This window comes from Chiloscyllium plagiosum, unplaced genomic scaffold (assembly GCF_037043375.1).
Source record: "Chiloscyllium plagiosum isolate Xiang-an unplaced genomic scaffold, Cpla_swu_hap1 HiC_scaffold_3, whole genome shotgun sequence".
Lineage (NCBI taxonomy): Eukaryota > Metazoa > Chordata > Chondrichthyes > Orectolobiformes > Hemiscylliidae > Chiloscyllium > Chiloscyllium plagiosum.
The window spans coordinates 31,812,653-31,833,884 of NW_028270141.1; the positions used below are offsets into that span (position 1 = coordinate 31,812,653).

Genomic DNA, 21,232 nt, shown 5'->3' on the forward strand with positions numbered 1-21,232 from the left:
CACACCGACCCTCCGGACAGCATCCCATCTAATCCTTGTAAACCTATATTTCTTATGGTTAACCCACCCAGCACATCCCTGGACACTGTGGGCAATTTAGCATGGCCAATCCACTGAACCTGCACAACTTTGGACTGTGGGAGGAAACCAGAGCACCAGGAGGAAACCCAGGCAAACACGAGAAGAGTGTGCAAACTCCACACACACACAGTTGTCGGGGGCTGGAAATGAACCCTAGTGTCATAATTTGATAATTGCTCAATTTTTGTGGTCCATGTTTTCATTGTGTTTATTCTTTTGAATTTTGAAAAGAATTTTGAGAATTTCCCCTGTCATATTGAAAACATATTATGGATTCACAGCTGTATTGGATGTACAATTACTTAATGTTATCTCCTACTGAGTTTATTGCATTACATCTGAGACCTTATATATGTGAGATTTGTCAATAGAAAAAGATTATTGTTCAATACATGTTTCTCTTTTAAGAAAAGAACTTCTGCAGTAGGAAAATATTTGATAAGTTTTTACATAATTTCATTCTCAGTATAGTCAGTACTCACCTTGCTCATCTTGTCTTGGTGCAAGCAACTTATTGATCTTCCACATTTTGGAAAGAACTCTGTATTGTACCTTGTCACCATTGCTGAGATATTTTCTATTTAATACACTGTGTCTCATGTTTAGCCATGATGTGGAGGTGCCGGTGTTGGACTGGGGTGAACAAGGTCAGAAGTCATAAAAACAATGACTGCAGATGCTCTCCACCCTTCAGGCTCTCTGCCTGTATTCCTGATGAAAGGCTTTTGCCCGAAACATCGATTTTACTGCTCCTCGGATGCTGCCTGAACTGCTGTGCTCTTCCAGCACCACTAATCCAGAAGTCATACAACACCAGTTTATTGTCCAGCAGATTTATTTGAAGTCACAAACTTTTTAAGCACTGCCCCTTCATCAGGTGAAGTGTCAGAGTCTGAAAGCTTGTGATTTCAAATAAACCTGTTGGATTGCAAGCTGATGTTGTATGACTCCTGATCTTATAGTCAGTAAGATTTGGGTAATGAAACTGATTTGTGTTTTTTTTTTAATGCCTTTCAAATTTTACTTTGGAGTGAGGATATATCCTAAAAGTCAGAAAAGATGCACAGTGTGCACACCACTTCCCTTAAAAAGTATTGCAATGTTTATGCAAAACAAATGGCACAATCTAAAGACAAAATATGTGATAGAGTCATAGAGTCATACAGCACAGAAGCAGACTTTTCGGTCCAACTAGTCCAGGCCGAACATAATCCCAAACTAACTCATCCAACCTGCTTGCTCCCATATCCCACCAAACCTTTCCTATTCATAGTTAAAAATCACACAACACTAGGTTATAGTCCAACAGGTTTAATTGGAAGCACACTAGCTTTCGGAGTGACGCTCCTTCATCAGGTGATTGTGGAGGGCTCGATTGTAACACAGAATTTATCGCAAAAATTTGCAGTGTGATGTAACTGAAATTATACATTGAAAAATTGATTGTCTGTTAAGCCTTTCATCTGTTAGAATACAGTGATAGTTTCACTTCTTTCATGTGTAAATCACAAAACCCTTTTTTTTAAAGTTGCATTCTCTGGTTAGCTGTTAACAATGGTGATAGCTGGACAATATGTTGAAGGTGTTAGCCCCCTGTATTCTCTGTCTATGACCTGATGTTTAGATTGATTCCAATCTAAAATGTGAGATAACAGAGTTTTACATAAATTCATGCAGTTTTTGAGCTCAGAGTTCTGCATGAATGTATGTAGTTTTTGAGCAAAGTGCAATGTAACTCTGAAAGTACCAAAAAAATTCACCACACAAAATATATGTGTGCATGTGGGTCTTTGTCTGTGTGTGTGTGTGTGTGTCTGTCTGGGGTGGGGGTTGTGAGTGTGAGAAAGTGTGTGTGTGTGTGTGTGTGTGTAGAGTGAGTGCAGAGTGTCTTAAGTCTGTGAGGGGGTGCATGTGTGGGAGTCTGTGTGTCTATCAGGGTGTGTGTGGGTGTCTGTGTGCGTGTCTGTGTGTATCTGTGTCCGTGTGTATGTGAGAGTGTGTGTGTGTAGGAATATCTGTGTGTGTGTGTGTGTGTAGTGCAATGGTGATCACCTGTAATGTGACATGAACCCAAGGTCCCGGTTGAGGCCCTCCCTATGGGTACCGAACTTAGCTTTCAGCCTCTGCTCGGCCACTTTCCTCTGCTGTCTCCGAATCGTTTCCTATTCATGTACTGATTCAAATGTCTTTTAAATGATGACTGACTGCATTATTTTAGATGAATAAATACCACAATCTACCTCCATCATTGAATTCTCTCATCTCCACCATAACCTATCAATTCTTTGTGATACAGGGATCGATTAAGAAATTATGGTTTGCAAACTAGCAGCTAGTGTCTTTGGACTTTTTTTAATGCCATGGAGAATTTTTTTTTTTGTTCATAGATTTCCAAAAACAAAAATCGTGGAAAGCTGCTGGCCAGTTTCGATTTTGTTTTGTTTCCATATCTAATGGTCAATTTAGCAGTCAATTAAATATGATTTCTTTTAAAATAGATGGTATTTCTATTTCACTCTAACTGTGGAGACAAAAAGGCACCAGTTCATAAGCAGTTTTTTTGCTAAGCTGCATAAGTACTAAGAGAATTATCATCAGTCTCAAGGAAAAGAATGGATCTGTCAGAAGTACTTATGCACCACTTGATTGTACACTTCTCCCTTACTAGGGATAGCAATGTTAAAAAAGAGTTTTAATTCTCTGTTACTGTACCTTTTTGGGAGCGCAAAAGGCTGGATACCTTTTCTTGCTATTAAGGCTTCCAAAAGTGTAACTGTACAGCATTAAATAATATTAAAGTAAACAAAATAGAGTTAATTTGTCATTCAAGCAGATTAGCTGTGCATTTTCATAATACCTGGCCGGAGACTGATGTATAAAAGTGAATGTTGGCATATTTAAATCTGAGTGAAGCAATGCAGTTTTATGAATATATAGCTGGTAGATAACTAGTTATTGGTAAGCAACTGGCAAATCCATTCATGAATATTTCATGTTGACCTTTCCTGTGGATTAAATTTATTGACGTTTACCTTTATTTTTGTATCCGTAAGCTATTACAGTTTCACAGCCAGCCGCATACAATTGTAAACACGGGGTGTTTTATTACTGAGTTCTTAAAAGGCTTTAGAAAGTGACAAAAAACATGGTCGTGGGAATTATTGACCCATTAGTTTGACATCTAGTGTGGAAGAAAAACTACTGTCTATTCTCAAGGAAACACTTTATCCACATCTAGAAATAGTAAAAGAAATACATCCAAAACAGTATAGATTTATGCTGAGATGGTCATGTCTAATAAAGTGCTTGGATTAGTTTGAGAAAAGAACAGATTTGGTCAATTAAACCATGAGATCAAATGCTCTATCATTTCTTGGAGGGATGGCATTTAATGAACAAAGCCAAATGGGGAAAGCTTGTGAGATGTCATATTGAAACCATAATTAAAGAAATTTAATGAAGTAAATAGGTGCCTTATGGGTTCCCTTGCCCACCTTACAAAATCAGCAGTCAGGATGCCCTATTTTCCCAGTCAGGAAACTAGTCACATTTCTCATGCTGTGAGGAGATTGTGAGTTGAGGACCTTGAGTGACCATTAATTAATCACTCAAAGGTCTTACTTGCTGGCACATTGAGGAAGTTGCTCATTGACCTTCCTGCCCAGCAGTTAATTGCAGGAGTAGTGAGAAGGGCATATGTTTCACTTCGGGTTCAACTAGTTCCACAGTTTCCCCTTTCCACCACCTCACTCACCGTATCTAAAAGTAGGGAAATTCTGCCCGTAGAAGTTAGAGTGAGGTTAAAAAGAATCAGAAATCTTACCATGCTGTGCACAAGGTAATAGTGTTGAACAAGTGCTTTTGAAGTTGGCATGTGATTGTTTCAGTTCATTTGGGTGACATTTCTGGGTAGAAATAATTTTGTTGAATTCAATGAAGAATTAAGGAATAGCAATTGAAAGGTTGGTCATGGAGAAAAAGGGACTGTTATTTATTATGCTCATAATTTTCTGAATGTTCTAAATGCCAGCTGTATTAATGATTGATCAAAAAGCACAGCAAAGTAAGCAATAACCGAGAAAAAAAAGACCTATTTTCTGGCCATTCAATGTTGATGTAGCATATTTATTTTCCAGAGCTAATGCTTGCAACTGGAAAATCTTGATTCTGCCTGTTCTTTGCATCAATTTAGCAAGTACCTGCTGCAAAGCCCTTAAAAGTAGCTGATGCAATATATGTTAAAAAATCTAACATATATATCAATTGTTCTGTTAAGGTGCACTCTCAACTTCAGCAGAAATATTGCTGGCTTCAGAAAAAAAAACCGATATAACACAATGTATTTAATTATTCCAGGATTTTCTAATGGTGAGTTTTCAGTTATAGCTTGACCTTGTATAAAAGCAAAAAATCATTTCTAATTGAGTTCTGCAGACCAACAATTTAATTTGGAGTGTCCAAGTAATGTTCCATGGAATAGAAATTATTGCAACATGACAACAGAGAGAGTTAGTTTATTAACATAGTGACAAAGGGGAAAATAAAAATTCTGTGTAGAGAATTTGCTGAGTAAGAGATAGATGTGAATCAGGGTGTGATGGGATTAAAGATGCCATAGACACACACAAATAAACACAGGAACAATTTTTTTATTAAAAAAGGTTAAAGTCCAGCTGTAAAAATGAAGTTAAGGGAATATACAGTTTAGAGTCCTCAAGAGTTTGTGATAAGTTAGATAATAACCATTGGTTAGGGACATCCTGGATGGAAGGCAGCCATGAATATCACTGATACCTTTGAGCTTCCAGTGATTGGGTTGTTCTTTAACTTGTTTTGTTCTGTCCTTCTTGCGAGAACAGACCAAGAGAGAAATCGAGTCATAAATCCATCTCCGCAGTTCTGCTAAACGGTTGCTTAAAGTACCAATCATTCATGTATTCCTGTGTTTGGGATCATTGTGTTCTTTTTATCTCTAACATGTGAACTCCTTCTAAAAATTTGAATTAAAATGGAGATATGGTTGACTAGCTTCAGTCTCTATTTATATAAATGTAAGTTTCAGTTCAGGCTGGTTCTTTGTTGATGTCATGATGTTTGGCTCAAAATGTCATCAGGCACTGAGACTCACAGTGTAGAAGCAAAATGGTCATAGGTAATGGAACATTCAGGGATCGGCTGCTTTTTCTGCAGCCACCAATATTATTCCTGTATAGTGTGTTTCCTCCCTTCTGCCAGAAAAAAAAAGACATTGCTGAATGAGGGCAATGGTTTGGAGCAGGAAAGTGAAGCCACCATAAGTTATGAAACCAACAGCAAAAAAGCAAAGAATTGAGATCCAGTCGATAGAATTTCAGGAGATAAGAAGGAAGTTAAAAAGCAGGACTTTGAGTCATGGAATCACAGAGATGTACTTCACAGAAACAGAGCTTTCGGTCCAACTCGTCTATACCGATCAGATAACCTAATTTGCCAACATTTGGCCCATATCCCTTCAAACCCTTCCTATTCATATACTCATCCAGATGCCTCTTAAATGTTGTAATTGTACCAGCTTCCACCACTTCCTCTGGCAACTCATTCCATACGCACACCACCCATGGCATGAAAAGGTTACCCCTTAGGTCCCTTTTAAATCTTTCCCCTCTCACCTTAGACCTATGCCCTCTAGTTTGGACTCCATCACCCTGTGGAAACGACTTTGGCTATTTACCCTAACCGTGCCCCTCATGATTTTATAAACCTCTCTAAGGTCACTCCTCAGCCTCTGATGCTGGAGCGAAAGCAGCCCCAACCTATTCAGCTTCCTCCTACTACTCAAACCCTCCAACCTTGGCAACATCATTATAAATCTTTTCAGAACCCTTTCCAGTTTCACAATATCTTTCCTATAGTAGGGAGACCAAAAGTGCATGGAGTATTCCAAAAGTGGCCTAATCAATATCCCGTACAGCCACAGCATGACCTCCCAACTCTGAAACTCAATGCACTGACCAATAAAGGTAAGCATGAAGGCGCCTTCTTCACTATCCTATCTATATGTGACTCCACTTCCAAGAGCAGTAAAACCTAGACTATTTCCAGTTCTACACATGAATGAGTGTAGTAGCATTAAGATAACCTACATGGGGAATTAGTATGGGGGGTCAATATCAGATTCCTGGGGCATTATTACCAAGACAGGGGCAGGAGTATTTTTCTTAATCAACTCATTCAGCAATATCACTGCACAAGCAGATGGGACTGAACCCAGTGCAGAATTAAGGACATTACCACAATGTCACAAGATCCCTCGGGGCAGGAGTTACTTGTACAAGACGTATGGATTTCACGTGTTTCGGGGTTTTGACCAACGTTTTCCTTGTCAGGTTAACTTTGCTGGCGGGTGGATTTAAACCAATTTGAATTTGATGGGGATGGGTGGGTTACATGTGAAAGCACGCAAAAGGATGGGAAGAGACAAAAAGAAACAAAATAAATAAGATAAATCTGATGCAGAAAATTCAAAGCATTCCAAGAGTAGTTCAAAAGCCTTAACAGAAGGTGATAAAAAGGTTGGTGGGAAGTCATCACGTGGATGTTTGATAGAAAAGCAACAAAGAAAATCTGATACAAACAAGATGAGGAATGGAAGCTCAATATTCCTGAACACAATGTATTCAAAAAGTAAAAAAAAAGCAAAATATGGAAGAGTTGGATCAATAATGTGGATGGAATTTAATGCCCTTGTTATCTATCTATTTGGTTAAAATTAAGGAACAAATGAGAGCTATTATACTATTGTTATGTACTGAAGGCCACTAAATAAAGGGAAGAAAATAGATGGGAAATTTGCTGCAAAATTGCAGAAAAGTGCAAGAATATTAGAATAGAGGTAATGGGAGACTTCAATTACCCAAATATAAACGTGAACATAATAGAAATAAACAAACATAACAAGGAATTCCTGCAATGTGCACAACAGAACTTTCTTGATCATTGTGTTTTCAGACAACAAAAAAGAAAACAACTCTGAGGAATGAAATGGGGAAAATCTAATATGTTTTTGTGGGAGAACATTTGCAGAGCGGTGATGTTAAATTGATGACCCTGTACTTGCTATGTGCGTCCCACTGCTCCTTTTTTTTTATGAATTAGGATTGTAATATTTATCATCTTCCACATTAAAAAGGTTATGGAAAAGGGCAAGTTGAAAATCAAACATGACACTCCTAAATAGGAGGAGAACTAATTTCAGCAAGTTAAAAAGTCACCTGGCCTGGTTGGATTGAGTTATAGATTGGCAGATAAAGCAGTCAATGACCACTAAGGGACTTACAAAGAGTAGGTAGACGAGATTGAGTTGATAGACCGATCCCAATAGGAAAACGCAGGACTTCAAAAGCTTGAGCTTTCTGGATGATAAAATAAATGAAAATTAAAATAAATAGGACAATAAATGTTGGTCCATAAAAAAAAACTGAACAAGTAGGAAAAAGAAAATAAAAGTCTGAGGGTATATATGAAAATAAGCCAGCAGGCAAATTATAAGAGAATTCAGAAATCTTTAATAAACTCATAAATAGTGGAAGTGCAGTCAATATATCAGTCCAGTCATTTCTGGACCATAGGAAAGTCATCTTGTGGAGACATTGGGCATGGCTGAGGTATTAAATTAGTTTTTTGCATCTGACTTTGTGAGGGAAGAATGTTCTGTCTATGTAACAGTCCAAGAGGGTGGAAGTAGAGACATTTGATTGGATGAAAAGAAATGAAGAGGAAGTCTTAAAACATTTGTCTGTGTTCAAAGTGGAACAATCACCCAGCTCAGATGGAACAGACCCTAGGTACTCCTTAGATGTTATAATGATGCCAGAGGACTGGAAGATGATAAATATTACAATCCTAATTCATAACAAAAAGGAGCAGTGGGATGCACATAGTAAGTACAGGGTCATCAATTTAACATTGGTGTTAGTAAAGCCTTCAGAGACATGAACCTAAGGCAGAATGAGTAGCTACATGAATAAGTATGATTGAAGGAATGAAAACCAGAACAGATTTATGACGGTTGATTTGTATTCGATTAACTTGATTCACTTCTGAGGTAAAGTAATTGTGAAAATGGATGATGGTTGTATAGTTGATGTTATGCACATGACCTTTCAAAAAGTGTGCAATAAACTATCACAAAGTAGACTCATTTGTAAATTTAAGGCTTACAGATGTAAAGAGATTTGGATCTAAAATTGACACAGAAACACAGGGCAGGAATTAACACTTGTTTCTCAGCCTAGGAAAGTGTGCAATGGTATCCTCAGGGACAGCGTTAGGAAATAACGGTAAAATTTTAAGTTGGATTCAAGAACAGAGGAACTTGGGGTGAACACAGGCAAATCTTTGAAGCTGGCAGTGCAAGTGAAAAAGCTGTTGAAAGGCATATGGAATTGTTGGCTCCCTGAATAGAAACATTAGGCCAGAATTTAACACTCCATGCACTAAGTGTGGGGGTGTGTGTCTTCAGTAGTGACTAATTCCCGCCCCCACCAATGAGAGTAAGACTTGGAAATTTCACAAACTGGTTCAACTCATCTTGCATACTTAAACATGGAATAACATCGCAACTAGGATGTTAATTTACAAGCTTTAGTGCTTTTTTAAAAAACAATTTTGAGTTAAGATCAAATCAGTCACTTGAAGGCTAATTGATGAGCACCTTGTGACACTTGGGCCAAAGCAGTAATTTCCTGCCTTGACAGAAGCTGCTGGAAGCATTGGGTTCCTCAAGATCTTTGCTGGAGGCTAGACTTCAGGGGATTCAAAAGTGAAAGGTAGTTCATTTTCTTTCACGTCACTTCATCATCTACTCCTGGGCTTGATTTCCATCCTTGGCCCTGATTTGCTCCATGTTGTAGCGACAGGATATTCCCCCCAATCCCCTGGCCACACGAGTACATAGAACATAGAATGTAGAACATTACAGTGCAGGACAGGCCCATCGGCCTTCGATGTTGCGCCGACCTGTGTAACCAAGCTGAAGCCCATCTATCCTACACTATTCCATTTTCATCCATATGTTTATCCAATGACCATTTAAATGCCTTTAAAGTTGGCGAGTCTACAACTGTTGCAGGCAGTGTGTTCCACGCCCCGACTACTCTCTGAGTAAAGAAACTACCTCTGACATTTATTCGATATCTAACAGCCCTCAATTTAAAGCTATGTCCCCTCATGCTAACCATCACCATCTGAGGAAAAATGTTCTCACTGTCCACCCTATCTAACCCTCTGATTATCATGTATGTCTCAATTCAGTCACCTCTCAACCTTCTTCTCTCTAATGAAAACAGCCTCAAGTCCCACAGCCTTTCCTCATAAGGCCTACCCTCCATATCAGGCAACATCCTAGTGAATCTCCTCTCAACCCTTCCCAAAGCTTCTACATCCTCCCTATAATGCAGTGACCAGAACTGTATGCAATACTCCAAGTGCGGCCGCACCAGAGCTTTGTACAGCTGCAACATGACCTCATGGCTCTGAAACTCAATCCCTCTACCAATAAAAGCTAACACGCCGTATACCTTCTTAACAACCCTATCAACCTGGGTGGCAACTTGCAGGGATCTATGTAAATGGACACCGAGATTTCTCTGCTCATCTACACTACCAAGAATCTTACCATTAGCCCGGTACTCTTTATTCCTGTTGTTCCTTCCAAAGTGAATCACCTCACACTCTTCTGCATTAAACTCTATTTGCCACCTCTTAGCCCAGCTTTGCAGCTTATCTATGTCTCTCTGTAACCTGCAACATCCTTCAGCACCATCCACAACTCCATCAACCTTAGTGTCATCCATAAATTTACTAACCATCCTTCTACGCCCTCGTCTAGGTCACTTATAAAAATGATAAACAGCGGTGGCCCCAGATCTTTGTAGTACATCACGAGGAACTGAACTTACATTTCCCAGCAACCACCACCCTCCGTCTTCTTTCAGCTCGCCAACTTCTGATTCAAACCGTTAAATCACCCTCAATTCCATGTCTCCGCATTTTATACAATAGCCAACCATGGGGAACCTTATCAAATGCCTTACTGAAATCCATATACACCACATCAACTGCTTTACCCTCATCCACCTGTTTGGTCACCAGCTTAAATAACTCAATAAAGTTTGTGAGGCATGACCTACTCTTCACAAAACCATGTTGACTGTCCCTAATCAACTTATTCCTTTCTAGGTTATTATAAATCCCATCTCTTATAACATTTGTCAACACTTTACCCAAAACTGAAGTAAGGCTCACTGGTCTATAATTACCAGGGTTGTCTCTACTCCCCTCCTTGAACAAGGGGACATTTGCTATCCTCCAGTCTTCTGGCACTATTCCTGTAGACAATGATGACATGAAGATCAAAGCCAAAGGCTCTTTAATCTCCTCCCTGGCTTCCCAGGGAATCCAAAGATAAATCCCATCTGGTCCAGGGGACTTATCGATTTTCAAACTTTCCAGAATTGCTAACACCTCCTCCTTATGAAGGACCGTCTAGTATTGTAGCCTGTACCTCAGTATTCTCCTCAACAACATTGTCTTTTTCTAGTGTGAATCCTGACGAAAAATATTCATTTTGCGCTTCCCCAATCTCCTCGGACTCCACGCACAACCTCCCATTACTATCCATGATAGGCTCCAATCTTTCTCTAGTTTTTTTTATTCCTGATATACCTATAGAAAGCTTCAGGTTTTTCCTCGATCCTATCTGCCAACAACTTCTCATGTCACCTCCTGGCTTTTCTTAACTTTCTCTTTAGGTCTTTCCTGGCTAACTTATAATTCTCAAGCGCCCTGACTGAGACTTCATGTCTCATCCTAACATAAGCCTTCATCTTCCTCTTCACAAGAGATTCAACTTCTTTAGTAAACCACGGCTCCCTTGCTCGACCTCTTCCTCCCTGCCTGACAGGTGCATGCTTATCAAAGATATGCAGTAGCTGTTCCTTGAATAAGCTCCACATTTCAATTGTGCCTATTCTATGCATTCTAAATCTTGCCCATTGCATCATAATTGCCTTTCCCCCAGCAATAACTCTTGTCCTGTGTTATATACCTATCCCTTTCTATCGCTAAAGTAAACATAACTGAATTGTGGTCACTATCACAAAGTCCTCACCTACCTCCAAATCTAACACCTGGCTAGGTTCACTGTCCAGTATCAAATCCAATGTGGCCTCGCCCCTTGTTGGCTTGTCTACATACTGTGTCAGGAAACCATCGTGCACACATTGGACAAATACTGACCCATCTAAAGTAATTTAACTATAGTATTTCCAGTCAATATTTGGAAAATTAAAGCCCCCATGTCAACTACCCTGTTAGTGTCGATTCTATCCAGAATTACCTTTGTTATCCTTTCCTCTACATCTCTGAAACTATTCAGAGGCCTATGGAAAACTCCCGACAGAGTGGCCTCTCCTTTCCTGTTTCTAACCTCAGCCCATACTACCTCAGTAGACAAGCCCTCAAACATCCTTTCTGTTACTGTAATACTGTCCTTGACTAATAACGCCACAGCTCCCTCTCTTTTACCAACTTCTCTGTTCTTATTGAAACGCATAATCCCTGAACATGCAACAGTCATTCCTGTCCCTGCTCTATCCATGTCTCCGAAATGGCCACAACATCGAAGTCCCAGGTACCAACTCATGCTGCACGTTCACCCACCATATTCCGGATGCTCCTGACATTGATGTAGACACACTTCAAACCATCTTCCTGCTTGCCAGTGAACTCTTGCGACCTTGAAACCATATTTCTGACCTCACTACTCTCACTGGAACACTAGAGCTCCTGGACACTGGAACGATAATTTAGGCTCCCATTCCACTGCTGAATTAGTTTAAACCCTCCTGAATAGCATTAGCAAATCTCCCCATCCAGGATATTGGTACCCCTCTGGTTCAGGTGTAGACCATCCTGTTTGTAGAGGTCCCACCTACCCCAGAATGAGCCCCAATTATCCAGGTATCTGAAAACCTCCCTCCTGCACTATCCCTGTAGCCACATGTTCAACTTCTCTCTCTCCCTATTCCTCACATTGCTAGCATGTGGCATGGACAACAAACCAGAGATAACAACCCTGTTTGTTCTAGCACTAAGCTTCTATCCTAGCTCCCTGAATTTCTGCCTTAAATCCTCAACCCTTTTCCTACCTATATCATTAGTACCGATGTGGACCATGACTTGGGGCTGCTCCCCCTCCCCTTCAAGGATCCCAAAAATATGATCCGAGACATCATGAAGCAGCACACCAACCATGAGTCTCTCTCGTTCGTACAGAACCTCGTATCTGTCCCGCTAACTATGGAGTGGCCAATGACTAATGTTCTGCTCTTCTCCCCACTTCCCGCTGAAGAACAGGGACAGACTCTGTGCCAGAGACCAAGTAGGTCACCCTGATTTTGCAGTCAGAAAGCCAACAACTTTTCTTGGTTATTGGGAAGGCAGATAGTCAGGGCCATAGCAAGTTGAAACCCTTAAAGGTTGTTAATTGTCCTCTTAAGGTTCTTAATAGGTGGCAAGTTGAGAAGGTTTCCTTTGAACCTTCTTGTCCAACGTTTGGAGACATAGAGTCATGTAACAAGGAATCAGACCCTTCGGACCAACCAGTCCATGCTGACCATGTTCCCAAGGGCCCATATCCCTCCAAACCTTTCCTGTTCATGAACTTATGCAAACGACTTTTAAATGTTGCAACTGTATCTGCATTCATCACTTCCTCTGGCAGTTTATTCCATACATGAAGAGATGGAAATGTGTTGCTGGAAAAGCGCAGCAGGTCAGGCAGCATCTAGGGAACAGGAGAATCGACGTTTCGGGCATTAGCCCTTCTTCAGGAATTCCATACATGAAGCACACTCTGCGTAAAAAAAAGTTGTCCCTCATGTTCTTTTTAAAATCTTTCTCCTCTCACCTTCAAAAAATGTCCCTTAGTTTTGATCTTCCCCACTCTAGGGAACAGATCCTTGTCATTCACCTTATATATGTCCCTCATGATATTATAATCCTCAATAAGGTCACCCTCAACTTGCTTTGCTCCAGTGAAAAATGTTCCAATCAGGCTATTTTTATATCTCACACTCTCCATTCCTGGCAATGTCCTGGTAAATCAATTCTGAACCCTCTCCAGTTTAATAATATCCTTTGTATAACAAGGAACCCAGAGCTGTTGACTTGGCAAGAACAAGGAAGCATCTCTCCAAAGTCAATTTGTCCTTCTTTCCTCCCTCCTCACCACCTCCAGGGAAGGGATAATTTTATACATAGAAAATAAATCAAAGAGAATATGCTAAACTTTTATAAAACACTAGTTAGGCTCCAGCTAGAATATTATGGTCAATACTGGGCACCAGACTTTAAGAAGCACATTAAGGACTTAAAGAGGGTGCAGAGAAGATTTATTACAATTGCTTCAGGAATAAAAGTTTCACTTATGAAGAAAGATGATGAAAATAGGGTTCATCTCATTTGAGAAGAGAAGATCAAGTCAAAATTTTATTAAGTAATTCAAAATTTTAAAAGATTTTGAAAGAACAATGAGGCGTTGAAAGAAGGTCATTAACTAGAGGAGGCAAAGTTAAGGAAATGGGAACCTTGGCTACATGACAGCAATAAAAAAAATCATAATTTGTCTTGGTATGAAAATGTATTCCCTGTAAAGGTAGTGGGAACAGATTCCATAACTTTCAAAAAGGAATTGGATAAGTGTTCAAAAAGAAATGTTTGCTGATGTTAATATGAGAGAAAGCAGAGGAGTGGGACCAATTAGATGGCTATTTCAATGAGCTGGTAGAGGCATGTGGGCTGAAGGATTACCTTCTGTGCTGTAAAATGACATGATTCAATGATATAATCTCTGCTTACTGATTTACCTTCTCTCTTTTGCACTTTACAATCTTGTTTCCCTGAAATAACGATCTTCATTTTCACCTTGACTGTTCAATGAAAAAAAAGTGACTATATCTTTTATCTTCCTCCCTTAATAGCAAATGCAAGAAAAATCTCATTTCCCCAAGGTGTTTGGCTCTCCCAGGGTCAAATGGATCACTATCAAAATTGCATATGTGAAACATATGTTTCTTCAGTGGATGCTCACTCTGTTTAATACAATTCTGACTCGCCACATGGATGACAATAATTAATTTTTTATGATCTAGCCATTAATTTCTCCATTCTGCTTTTTTATCAAGTGTGTGGTATCTTATTTTTTAAAAGATGCAGCCATTGTTTCTGTGTTGGCTTCCTCCACCCTGCAGTTATTCAGTCTAGTAACAAATTTCTGCTCTTTCTTTGTGACCCTTCATATTTCTTTAAACTTTCATAGAGCACATCTTCTCCCTTCTCTGCATAACTTTCAGTTCAGATACTGCACTGCAAGTCCATCACAGTATGGACTTTAGATGAAGTCTTTACGATGAGATTGTCAGCATCCATTATTATATCTTCATGTGTTTATGACAATGTGTTACATTTGTGACTTAGCACAGCAATGATAACTGATATTAATTATGCAAATAGAACATGCATCCCTAATTTGAGCAGTCAACAAGGATAGTAATCATTCCCAAGATGGGCACAGCATAATCACCTGGACAATCCCATTGACACTGTTTTGAAAATGTATCTTAGCCTTAGTATTAAAGGGAATTGAATGGTGACACTGGCTTTGGCAAAAATAGCAGCTGCAATTTATGAAACTACAAACTGATTTGAATCCATTGGATGAACCAGATGAACACAGTGATGAAACTCATCAGTCTACAGAAGGCTAATTTTCAGAGAAAAGAGATGAACACAAGGCAGTAGCCCATCATCATTTTGTGGAAGCAGAAAGAGTATTTGGTTATTTCTTTTTCAGACAAACACGAGTCATACATCTGCTACTGTCCTTTAAAATTGCAATAATAGTCCCAACTACGTTATTAAGACCACAATTTCCATTGGAATGGAGTCCTACTGCTTGTTCCAGTTGAGCATTTTGACTCTTCAACAGCCTGTGGGCTAATATTTAGGGTTAACAGGGTAATGGAATTGCCGATCCTATTTTTATGTTTTTTTCCATTTCAATAGCAATGATTCTCCTTGTGATAAATTGGCCCTGGACACAGTGAACTGCCCTATTGCAAATAGTCCTCTTTCCTAGACCTGTCATCCTTCAACTTTCTCGATGTTCTGGAGCTGAAAACACTTTGTGAAATTTGACGGTGCCACATTCATTCACTCTTCCTCCACCAAGCCCTTGTCCATTTTAAACTTTGACCAATTCAAAATCTATCAACTTTCTAATTGTGCAGTGAGCGTTATAGTAATGTTGAAATGTTTCATTTGATCTTAACTTCTGAAGTGCCCTGCCAAATTGCTTTGGAATGAAAAATATGTTCATACTTATTATGATCAGGCGAATAAAGAGAGTGTACTCAGAAAGTAGGGCATTGCAGTGTCAGATTTAGATGCTCGATCTAGTGTCATATCACCAGGAAATAGTGTGAACTTTGTGTGAAACAAATTGGGTAGCAGAACAATCATGACAGATCTCTTTGGAAAAGTTTATTTTTTATGATTAGCTCACATATCTTCAATGTAAATGAGAAGGTTGACTGCTTTTATCCATTACTTGTTTTTAGTGCAATGTCTATTGATAAGAGTGCTTTGTGTATATTTATATATAATTATACATTGTTGTCTTCATTTCAGATCAGCCCTGTGGTGGATTAGTTCAAGGACCAAATGGCACAATAGAAAGTCCTGGATTTCCTTATGGTTACCCGAATTATGCGAACTGTACTTGGATTATCATTACAGGAGAAAGGAACAGGATACAGCTAGTATTCCAGATCTTTGCTTTAGAAGAAGATTTTGATATTCTATCCATTTACGATGGGCAACCACAACAGAGCAACTTGAAACTGAGGTATGGTGTCATTTGTTTTTGGAAACCGCTGGAATATACTCTTACAGTTGCTGCCTGTCAGCATTGATGGATATGTTTGCAAGTTCTTTGTGTGAGTTGATGCAGAACTTGTAGTTGTTGCAAGCAGATCAGTTCATTCTTTTTCTGAAAAACACGCATATTCAGACTTCGAACGGAAACTATTGGAAAGAATTTAACAAATACTTCATTTTGCTGTTTGAAACTTCTGACGTTCCATTATGCCTTGGAGTTGCTTTTCTGATTTTGGGGCAATGCTTCAATTTTGCAATTTTTCCTTTGTTTCCCTGATCAGGGGCACAGGTTGATGGTTTGATCCAAGATTTCTGCCAAAGACACTTTGTCTTTGACTTTACACAGCGTAGTTTGTGGTAAATGAGTCTCTGTTTTCTCGCAGTGGGATATGCTGGTCTCCTCACATCACAGCACAGTTAGGCTCAGACATGAATGACATAGGGAATTTTGGACTCAAACCCATGACTTGTTCCCTTCTGAAATGTGCTTAATCCCTTGAAACGGTTGATCATAATGCCTACTTTATATCTCATTAGTTGTAGTTGTAGTTCACTTTGTCAGTTTCTTGGCAAATGAAGTGAAAATCTCTAGTTTTTGTGTAGCAACAAGATATAACTGTGAACATTATTAAAGCCAAAATCATCATATGACAGCTGCTTCACAAACAGCATTACAACTGAAGGTTTTTTTTTCAAATTAGCAAGTATTGTCTTTAAATTAGAAATTTGGTACCTGATGGAGAATAAATTTGGTTTAAGAAGCCCAATGCAATATTCATTTAAATACAATTGACAAAAAGCCCTAATGATAGATTCCCTCCTGAGAAAACAATATCTTCGATCTGCCCTTGGTCTAGTTTGTGCAGAAACGAATTGTGGCAGTGGAACAGTTTGTAAATGATGTCTGCTGGAAGGAAAAACATTTCATGGTTCTGCTTCAGGATTTATTGGTAGGAAATATAACACAACTTTATAGGAAGCCATCTATCTGTGTTGAATTTCTAATAATAGGCAGAACAATATACCAACAGTTATGACATTGACTAATCCTAGCTGGGCGAATGGCTGGATTCTGCTACTTTCAATGGCATTACAGCTATCATTTGCAATTGATTTAGATTGTGTCTCCCATAAGGACCAGTGGCCATCTTAATATTTGGTGACATAGCCGTGGGAAGAAAGATCTTGACAGAACAGCAGCTGATGTTTGCTGTACACAATTATCTGTTACTTATTGGAAGATAGCTAGATTAATACAACTGTTGAACTAATGTTCAGTGATTTAGAAAAGCTAGAAGATAGTTGTAAACTATGACAAATGCCCAATTGGTGCCTAAAATGACAAACTTACAACTTGTTCTGCACTGTTATGAAAATTGATCATGGTGCAGGTCAAGAGATCAACTAAGCTAACTATCGTATACAGTAAAGGTAAAGTTGCCATCGCCCCAGAAGACCATATGACTGCTATCTCAGAGAGGCAACTAGTGGTGAGTTTAAGGACACCACACTTCAGGTGAGGGGCAAGGTTTAGAATGTAAGACCTTCATGGTGGCCTCAACTGGTAGAAGAATTTAAACCACACTGTTGGTATCACTCTGCATCACAAACCAGCTGTCCAGCCAACCTAAATGCTGCAATTTTGCAAATATTGCAAAACAGTATTCAATGTTATCCCATACTGATAGTATCTCAATCGAAAAACAGTTTCTAGTAGGTTCGTGTCTCAAGAAATGTGAAGCTAAGGTGGAACAAAAAAGTATGAAGCTCAGAATTTAATCCGACTGGCTAAGGTGATGGCAGACCTATTCCTGCTGTATTGTTCCGTCAGATATGTAAAAGGTCAACCACTAGTTAGTCATTGCTTCAAAACAGGAAAACAAATCTGAGTGAGAAAGAAAGACTAAAGCAGCAAACTGAGAAATGTGATACTTCTTTTCCATGACAGTTAATGCTTTGGAATTTTCTCACGCTGCTGTTCACAAATTTCTCTTCACAAGAAGGCATTTTCGATGTCAAAACACAGATACTGTGGCCAGTAAGGTTCCACAGAGATCAGTGCTGGGACCCACAAAAATCCTTGGATTCTGGAAACATACCAGAGGATTGGAAAACTGCCAATGTGCCATCTTTATTCAAAAAGGGAGGGAGGCAAAAAGCAGGTAACTACAGGCCAATTAGCTGAAATTCAATTGCCAGAAAAGTATTGGAATCAATTATTAAGGAAGTAAGAGCAGAACAATGGGAAAATCATAATCTAATAAAGCAGACTCAGCATCATTTCATGAAAGGGAAATCATAGCTGACTAACTTAATCATTTTGAGGATAGAGTGGATAGAGGGAATCAGTAGACAATTCATATTTGAACTTCCAGAAGGTGTTTGACAAAATATCTCACAAAGATTAAGTCATAAGGTAAGAACTCATGTTATTAGAGGTAGTATACTCACATGGAAAGAGACTTGGCTAATGGGCAGGAAGCAGTCAGCCATGTTGGTGACCTGTCACAAGTGTGCTTTCACAGGGATCAGTTCTGGGATTGAAACGGTTTGCAATATTTATTAATAAATTGGAAAAAGGGAGTAAATGTACTGTAGCCAAGTTTACAAATGACATAAAAATAGGTGAATGGCAAGTTCTGAGAGGGAAACAAATAGTTTACAGTGAGATATTGACACGTTAAGTAACTTGGTAAATGGAGTATAATGTGGGGAAATGTGAAGTTGTTCATTTTGGCAAGAAGGACAAAATACCAGAGTATTATTTAAATGGAGAAATACTGTAGAAAGCCACAACACAAATGGACTTGGGTGTATTTATGCATGAAACACAGAAAGCTATCACACATGTGCAACAGGTAATCAAGAGGACAAATGGAATGTTGACCCTTATTTGAAGGGGATTGGTGTATCAGAATAATGACGTCTTACTGCAACTAGACAAGGTGCTGCTGAGATCATATCTGGAGAACTGTGAGCAATTTTGGTTCCTTTCTTGAAAGAAAAATATCATTTCATTGGAGATAGTTCAGAGAAGGTTCACTAGGATGATCCCCAGATTGTCTTACAAATAAAGGCTAAACAAATTGGGACTGTATCCACTGACATTTATATGGATGAGAGGTGATCTCATTGAAACATATAGGATTCTTAAGAGCTTGACAGAGTCAATGCTGGAAGGATATTTCCTCTCATGGGATAATCTAGAACCAGCTGGCATAGATTCAGAATGAAGGGGCACGAAGTTAAGACTGAGTAGGTTGTAAGTCTTTAGAATTTGCAACAGAGAGCTATGGGGGAGAATCCTTGTGTATACTTAAGGTTGAAATAGAATCTTGATCAGTAGGAGAATCAAGAGCTATGGGGTAATGACAAGAAAGTGGATGGGAGACATGTTTTTCTCACTGTTTTCACCATTAGGAGAATATTCTATATCGGACAATTCTGGCCTATGGCTAGGAAACTGAATTTCCTAACACAATAGGAATGAGATATTCATTCATAACTCAACCAGTCATATTCTTTCCTTCCTTTTTTGTAGGTGAAGAAATTTCAGTGATGAGCTTGTGTAAGTTTTTGTCATCTTTTGTCTCTTTAAACAAATCTGTGAGCATTTTGTTTGTCAAACATCTCCAACATTTCTGTGCAAGATTTTCCAAACACTTCCACTGGGAAAAAAATATGAAAAATCCAGAAATATAATTGAAGAGGTGAATTGATTGCATATGAGCAGCAGCAACGTAAGAATATCTGCATGATTTAAGTACAAAGGAGGAGGTTTACCTGAGTTCAGTGTAGTTTTAATGATTGACAGATAACAAACCTCATGTACAGAATTAAACATAGTATTACTGTATGTAAATGCCGACTTGTGTGAAAACTGTGCTTAGCCCTTGACACTAAGGTTGAAAATAATGAGCTCAATAGTGTAATAAGAATGAGTAGAAGTGAATTCAGCAAACATATTAGCAGTACCTAAAAAAATCTCTTATCGTGAAAGCTGAACATAAATAACAGTGATGATTGTAAACAAATGAAACACAGAAATCATTGTAATTGAAAACCATTTGTTATAAGAGTAAATTCCACTACTCTAATGGAATTTGCTTCAGTGATGACAGTCATTGAACAATGTGATAATGATTTGTCCAAACAGTATTGAACGGCCAACCATTCTTTGAAGCAAATGACATGAGAAAGTGTGGATTTGGCATTTTCCAGAATCAGCTTCACTTGTGGACACCATCCAGCTTATTCATTTCAGGGAAAGCTTCGCTAAAACTTTTCCCTGAACCTCAAAGCTCCACTTTCTACAACGTTTTAGTTGTTTGCTGCCAGGGAAATATCAGAGCGAGCAACACATGAGGCTCATATCTGTTCCAAATTTCATTGACAAGAAAGCTTATAAACATCCAATCAACAGAGAAAACCAACTTATGTCAACAGATCTTGAACTCAATACTTGGAAGCTGTACATTCTTGCCTTGTGGAGATGTGTATCTGAAAACAAAATTGGTGGGTTGAATGTGATATAATACTTAGAATTCTATGATATTTTATTAAGTTGTATCCCCATACTCCATGCAATAATTTACTTTTGAAGTGAATGGGTTAGAAATTTTCCCCAACTCTCAACAGTGAGCTCCAAATATTGGAAATAGCATGGACAAGCATCAAGTGTGACAACTCCAGAAAAGCTTGTTGTGCTTGGAAGAGCAACAACTGAAAGAGATGACAGTATTTTCAGGATGAAGAGAATCAGCTTGGAGGAGAAGAAGCGAGGTTGAAAGAAAGGAAACCAGACTGAGATGAGGAGGTGCTGGTGTTGGACTGGGGTGGACAAAGTCAGAAGTCACAACAGGCTACAGTTCAACAGGTTTATTTGAAATCACAAGTTTTTTGAGTGTTTCTCCTTTGTCAGTGCAACAATACTCCTTCCTCCTCACTTCACCCGATGAAGGAGCAGTGCTCTGAAAGCTTGTGATTTCAAATAAATCTGTTGGATTATAACCTGTTGTCATGTGACTTCTGGCTTGATTGAGATGGCAGTGGGTGCGAGAGAGAGAGAAAAAACCTCTGATAGCAGGGGCAGTGAGGGCGGAAGATAGGAAAACTTTGTTGGGAGGAATATGCTTGGGATGGAGGGAATCTTCGATTGGAAGAGTAGTCATCA

General features: G+C 39.0%; 1 protein-coding gene across 4 annotated transcripts in view; it reads left to right on the forward strand.

Moving 5' to 3' along the window:
• Positions 1-21,232, forward strand: part of LOC122548600 (CUB and sushi domain-containing protein 1-like) — a 2,407,075-nt gene that overhangs the window by 277,714 nt on the left and 2,108,129 nt on the right. For all 4 annotated transcript variants that reach the window (XM_087978377.1, XM_087978362.1, XM_087978369.1 and 1 more), the window contains exon 2: positions 15,811-16,027. In XM_087978377.1, the coding sequence (XP_087834503.1) occupies positions 15,811-16,027 (217 nt within the window). The remainder of the gene's footprint in view (positions 1-15,810; positions 16,028-21,232) is intronic.